General features: G+C 42.0%; 1 protein-coding gene across 5 annotated transcripts in view; it reads left to right on the top strand.

Annotated features, from left to right (window-relative positions):
- Scyl2 (SCY1 like pseudokinase 2) overlaps positions 1–5,359 on the top strand; it is a 48,077-nt gene extending 42,718 nt beyond the window's left edge. For all 5 annotated transcript variants that reach the window (XM_021174278.1, XM_021174275.1, XM_029482581.1 and 2 more), the window contains 2 exons: positions 2,827–2,946; positions 3,800–5,359. In XM_021174278.1, coding sequence (XP_021029937.1) covers positions 2,827–2,946; positions 3,800–4,447 — 768 coding nt within the window. In that variant the 3' untranslated portion in view covers positions 4,448–5,359. The remainder of the gene's footprint in view (positions 1–2,826; positions 2,947–3,799) is intronic.
- The last annotated feature ends 1,778 nt before the right edge of the window (positions 5,360–7,137 follow it).

Here is a 7,137-nt window from a genome sequence, read left to right as displayed (position 1 = left end):
GTTGTGGGTAGCTGGCGAGTGTCCTGTAGCTGCTTTTTTATTCTGTGGTGACACCTAATGTTTATTGCCATCAGATATTCATTCAGGTTCATTTTTCTTGTTGTTTCTGATATTGCTTAGGCTACTCCTGAGCTTGCTGTGTGACCAGAGGCTAGCCTTGACCATCCGGTCTCCTGCTGTCAACTTTTCGTGCAGTGGTTATAGGCTCGTGCCACCCCAGCTCGGTTACCTTGACATATTTGAGGCATAGCCGTCAGTTACTGGGCAGCACGATGCTCAGTTTGGAACTGCACGGTACTTTCTCATAAGCATACTAAGGGTATGCATTATTTACATGCTCTTTTACTTAGCGTGTGTGTGTGAATATCTGCATATTTGGCATGCACATGTCATGATGTGCACTGAAGGTCAGAGGTCAGCTTGTAGAAATCAGCTCTTTCCTTTTTTGTGAGTCCTGGGGATGAAACGTAGCTTATCACACTTAGTGGCAAGTGCCCTTTCCTGCTGAGCCATCTTACGGAGCCCAGGGTATACATTTTTGCCAAAAAAAATCCTATAAAAGTGATGGGGGCCCTTTCTTGTTTTATTTTACTAAGGATATATAATGTTGATATGACTTATTAGTGGTGAATGATAATTTAAATTAAACAAAATTTTACTTTACAAGTAACCTGAAATTTGAGTACAGGTTTTGTTCTGTTTCCATTTTAAAGATTTGCTGTCCTTATGATTTTGAATGGTGCACTATAAGGTAATATTTTCATTTTGGTTAGTATCCAATAAATCACAATAAATTTCCTACCACTGTTGAGTTCATTCTTGTATTTATTTACAAAATAAGATTATTATATTTCTGTGCACATATATCTATGTGTATAGAGCTGATAGACAATTGGATACAGAGGCTTACAGAACTGTAAAAGGAAACATGAGCTTACTCTTTAGTGAAATAGATGAATGCAAAGTCAGATACTAACCTGATGCAGACATGCACAGCAGAAGAACAGGTTTATCTAATTCTCCGGTAGCCGCTCACTACTTAGAAATATTTGTGGTGTTGAGATTAAACTGAGGGCCTTGGAAATTCTAGGCAAGTACTCTAACACTGAGCCCAATTCCCAGCCCACTTTTTATATAAATTTATTATATTTGTTTATTTTCTTATACGTAAGCATGCCAGAGCCTTCATGTGGTGATCAGAGAACAACTGTGAGAGTCATTTGTCTCCTTTCCACCCTGTAGGACCCTGGAATTGAACCCAGGTCATCAGACTTGTCTGCAAGTTCCTTTACCTGCTCAGCCATCTCACTTGCCTTTGTGTGGTGTTCATGTGCACGTGTGTGCATGTGTACGCATGTGTGTGTGCACATACATGTATGTGTGTATGTGTGTATGTGTGTAAGTGTGTGTGCTCATGAGCATGACTGTGTGCACATGTGTGTGTGCATGTGTGTAGCAGTATTCAATTCTCGTTACTCAAATGGCTCCCAGCAGCACAGGCACTCCTCACTACCTGCCTAATGCTCTGGGTTCCCGAATGAAATACATACAAGCTCAGCCGTTATATCTTGATATGCCCTAAACAGCTCAGTGGCTGGGCCACTTCCTAACCTCCTTGTGGCTGATCCTTCCTCTGATATTCCCAAGTTATTACTAAAATCATCTTTGCTGGCCTAGACTCAGACATGTAGCCCTCTTCGGGGCTCCTAGTGCAGCTCTGTTCTCTGTCTGGCACCTCTCAGGCATAGTGTCCTGGTTCTTCCTCCAGCATGGCAGATTTCTCCCTACCTCCTCCTTGGGTATCTTTCCCAGGAATCCCAAAAGCTCCTCCTCTGTCTCCCTGCCCAGCCATTGGCTGTCGACAACTTTATTTACCAATCAAAACCAACTGGGAGTAGGGTCCCTCAGCCTTACATGTAGGACATTGCAAACAGGTTTTTGTGAAACCTAATTGGCATGAGAATACAAGCAACTACACATGTGTATGTGTGTGAGCGTGTGTGCTCACAAGCATGTTTTTGTGCACATACCTGTTTTGGTGTGTGTGTGTATGTATGTGTGTGTGTATGAGTATGTGTGTCCATACCTGCTATGGTACATGCTTGTCAGTGTGCACATGTGTATATGTGTGTGAGCAAGTATATGTGTGTGTGTGTGTGTGTGTGCACATCTCTGTTGTGGTGTGCTTATGGAGGTCAGATGACAATTCAGGTGTCGGTGCTGGCTCTCCACTATGAGACAAAAATCATTTGTTTGCCGCCGTGTAGCCATGCTGGCTGGCCTGCAAACTTTCTGGCATTCTCCTGTCTCTACTGTGTATCTCCCTGTAGGATGCTAGGATCACAGATGCTGCTGTGTCTAGCTCTACTTGAGTTCTGGAGTACAAATTGAGGTCCTCCAACTGCTTTGTCCATTAGTCATCCCTCTAGCTTCTTTTTATAGTTTGTGACTTGAGACACCATCTCTGTAAGTTGGCTTGACTTGCTTTGTACTCTGCAACCCAAGTCACTGAACTTGTCTTGTCATGCTCCTGCCTCAGGCTTTCAAGTAGCTGGGATTACAGGTCTGTGCCACTGGATCTGATTCACTAACTCTTTAGACTAAGTTGAATAAGAAATCAGTAATTCTCGTTGTAAGTTGTTTTACACCGGTCACATTGCAGCAGGTCCTGAGACATGGTGGATTCAGGACCTCCATCACGGGAACACCTGCCTTCCACTAAGTAGTAAGCACTGCTAAGTGAGCTGTGGTACACATACCTTATCACAAACAAAGTCTTGTTTTCCAGATGGGGTTGATTTTTGTTTTGTTTTGCTTTGCTTTCAGGGGTCACTAACACTTGAAGAAAAACAGAAATTAGCGAAAGAACAGGAGCAGGCACAGAAGCTGAAAAGCCAGCAGCCTCTTAAGCCCCAGGTCCACACTCCCATCGCTCCCGTTAAACAGGTCTGTCTCTTCTTGTCGTTTCGAGCTTGCTTACAAGTGAGGAGTAGAGTGGTAAACAGTAGTGTCTGTACAGATCGCCTTAAGGGTAATGTGCTAATGCTAACATAGCTAAGAGTGAGTGTGGCTCTGTGCAGCCCGAGTCTCATGCCCCACATGCAAGGTTTAGTCTCAGTGCTGGCAACCAAAGAGGGAGTGCTGGGAGCTGGTGATTTTAAGAGAATTTATGGGCTAATAGTGCCATTATCAGGAGTGTCCTATTCAGGTCCTTAAGTATTTCTCAGCCGGAAGCAGCTGCCTACCTTCTGCTTCTCAGCTCTGACTGGCTTCATAGCTAGGTTAGGAAGAGGCACCTTCATGGCCTGCATTGAGTTCCCTCTGTTCAGGACACTGCTCTGCATGCTGGTGCTGCTGTCCTGCACTCACTGCTGGATCTCAGCCTTCTCACTTAACAGACAAGAAGATGTTTGCAGGCTAAGGGCAAAGTCAACAATAACTGTTGGATACTTATAGAAGAACAGAGAGAAGAAATTTCCAGAAATCTTGATGAAATTCAAAATAAAAAATATACAATATTCCGAGTCTAGTGAGGAGTGTATTGGGATCTGTCTTGGGAGCGTTTCACTTGGTTTAAACTCAACACGTGCTGGCATCAAATTGATTGCCAGAATTTGCTTACAAGCTGTATAAAAATAAGTGGGAGTCATTATCTGGTCTCCAGGCTGTGCTCTTGGACTTGATGTAGATTATCAGCTTGACTGTCATTTGTCCTTTATCATGTGACCTGTCAGGTAGTTACTAATTGGAAAGTAATTTGGATTTCTTGGAGATAAAGTACTTTGCTCTTGTTTTTCAGACTAAGGACTTGACAGACACATTGATGGAAAACATGTCGTCTCTGACCAGCCTTTCTGTGAGCACTCCTAAGATTTCTGCTTCAAGTACCTTCACCCCAGCCCCTTCCTCGGGCCTCGGCATGATGTTTTCAACACCCATTGACAATACAAAGAGAAATTTGACAAATGGCCTCAATGCCAACATGGGCTTTCAGACTTCAGGGTTCAGCATGCCAGTCAATCCAAACCAGAACTTCTTCAGTGGGACGGGCACAGCTGGCGTGACCACCATGAGTCTGGGAGCACCTCCCACTATGTCAAACTTTAGCCCTTTGACTATTCCTCCTGCTAGCGTGAAGCAGCCTCAACAGAGACCAACTGATATGTCTGCCCTCAATAATCTCTTTGGCCCTCAGAAACCCAAAGTTAGCATGAACCAGCTATCCCAACAGAAACCAAATCAGTGGCTGAATCAGTTTGCACCTCCTCAAGGCTCTCCAGTCATGGGCAGCACAGCCATGGGCACACAGGGGAATGTGATGGGGCAGGCTGCCTTTGGTATGCAGGGCAACCCTTTCTTCAACCCACAGAACTTTGCACAGCCACCACCCACCACTATGACCAGCAGCAGTTCAGCTAGCAACGATTTGAAAGATCTTTTTGGATGACGTGTCGTGTGCTTCTTTTTGGACGGTCACTGCAGTTTTAATCATGAGAAAGCTGATTTTCATCAGTGTATAGCTGGCTTGGAGAAACTGCTTCTGTGGGAGATGGATTGTTTCTGTGACAGAGAGCACCTGCTTCCCTGCCAGCCCACATAGGAGGTGTGTGGATCCTAATAGGTTGAAGTTTTTAAAGCATGGAGGATTTTCTCCCTATTATGACCTTCTCTTCAGGTTTTTAAAGATCCAGTCCTTACTAGTCTCAAAGTGCGAAAGGACAACTGAATTATCCTGAATAGCAGTTTTTAGATCAGATGTTTTATTTTGACTTGTAAATCTTCTTATTAAAAATCTTGAGTTGATGGTAACTGGAAGTCCACCTGGTACCTACCTTCATGTTCATTTGTCTTCATTGAAAGGGAAGAACCTTAATGCTGTGCTAGTTTGTGTGCTTTTGTAAGACAGTGGGCGGTGACATAGGAGGGATTGGGTCATTTGCTTTTCCAGTCTTATTTTTCAAAGAAATGTATGCTTAGTAAAAGCACAGCAAAAATGCTGCAAAATTAACTTATATTAATTTCATTGGTTTAAAACACATTAACCATTTTAAATGCAAACTAATCATTGTAAGTTATGTTTTAGCATGATCTGCCTCAAATAGCAATGTATTTTTCTGCCTTTACTTGAATATATTTAGGCTCACTTTCTTCCCTGTTGTATCGCAGAAGAGCTATGTACTGATCTGTACAGAAGACAGACAGCACTCTGACATGGTATTCTCAACTACTGCCTTCATACTTGACTTTCAGTTCAAACTTATGAGGTTGCAGCATATATGAATTACATTTTCAAATGGAGATTTGTAAACAGAATAATTACACTCTATTTAATGAATAAACTTTTGAGATTTCTGCCATATTGTTTCAAGTATAGTAAAGTCTAAAAGTGAGCAAGCCATTGGGTACCAACAGGTTCAATGTTAGCTTGCAGTGGTGTCTGACCTCGCTGGTTACTGCTACTACAGTTTCTTTTCTAGAAGTCCCAGAAACTTTGTGTTTGGACATTTTAGTGTTTGCAATCAGTCACTGTTAGGAAGGAAAGAAGGAAGGGAGGGTGGAAGGGAGGGAGGGAGGGAGGGAGGAAGAGAGGGAGGAAGGAAGGAAGGAAGGAAGGAAGGAAGGAAGGAAGGAAGGAAGGAAGGAAGGAGTCAGTTCTAAGAGGCCACACCTGATGTCTGTCGTTAACTTGCTGATCCTACCACAGAGCCTTATGCTATAGACGTCATTTGTATTTTTAAAAAGTATATTCCACTGTTATGTGATAATTATAAAACTCCTAAAAAAAAAACTCTGTATGTATTATAGTTGCTGCCATACAGTTTGTGGTTTTTAATTTTCTGGAACCAGCAATCCTTAAATAAATCACATGAAGTTTATTAAATGGCTGAATGTTCATTCAGAATTATATGTGTGTGCACATGATGGGTATAAATTGTAGGACTTGATTACAAAGTACAGTTCGTGCTGATACGAGTGCTATCTGATAGCATCCAGATAAAGCCCACTTGTAAAAACTGTGAGACAGCAATCACACCTCGCTCCTGAGTGTGCTGCACTCGGGTGGTGTGACTTCAAAAGGACTCAGGATGCAAAGAAGTCACTCAAGAAACGAAAAACCCATTTTTTTGTCAGAACTTTCAACTTCACAACTTTACCTGATTTATTTTTAACACGATACTAATATTTCTTTTGGGAAATGTTTTATATGGAATAAAATTCTTATTGAAGAACATTTCTTTGGAACAGTTCAGTAGTTATTTAAAATTTTTTTTGTGTGTGTATGTTTTGCCTGCACAGTTATAGGTAGGTGCATCTTGTGCATGCAATGCCTGAGAAGGCAGAAGAGGGGTTGGATCCTGTCTTGGCTATTTCTGTGACAAAGCACCATGACCAAGACAACGTATAAAAGAAAGCTTTTCTTTCATCATGGTAGGGAGCATAGTACTGGAGCAGTAGCTGAGAGTCTACAACCTGATCCACAAGCATGAGGCAGAGAAAGAGAGGTGGGGTACTGGGGATGGTGTGAGCTTTTAAAGCCTCAAAGGCCGTGCTCCCTAATTGTTCCCAAACAGTTCCATCAATTAGGGATGATGCATTCAAATATAGGAATATACTTTATTAATGTGTATATTAATTTATTAATATATTTATATGTGGGGACTTCTCATGCAAACCACCGCAGACACCCTGGGCTTGGAGTTAAGATGTTTATGAATCACCATGTTGTTGCTGGGATTCAAACTCAGGTTCTCTGAAAAACCAGCCCCATAACTACTCTTAAGTGCTGAGCCATCTCTCTAGCCCTCTTTTATTTTATAATGTAACTTGACTATAAGTGTTGGATTTCTGACTAGGAGATAATATAACCATCTATTTGACTTAAACTTTGCAAAATTACTTGGAAAACCCTTGCTAAAAGTTGCTTACTGGCCACCCCTCCCTGAGGACCAATATATGAGGACTTCATAGCCAATGAAGGAGGGAGAGACATTTGCATGAGTGTAGCCATTATAAAGTCCCATGCTTCCTTCCTTCCTTCCTTCCTTTTTCTTTCTTTCTTTCTTTCTTTCTTTCTTTCTTTCTTTCTTTCTTTCTTTCTTTCTTTCTTTCTTTCTTTCTTTCTTTCTTTCTTTCTTT

The sequence above is a fragment of the Mus caroli genome, chromosome 10, assembly GCF_900094665.2.
Source record: "Mus caroli chromosome 10, CAROLI_EIJ_v1.1, whole genome shotgun sequence".
Classification (NCBI taxonomy): domain Eukaryota; kingdom Metazoa; phylum Chordata; class Mammalia; order Rodentia; family Muridae; genus Mus; species Mus caroli.
This window is presented reverse-complemented; position numbering and strand designations above follow the sequence as displayed.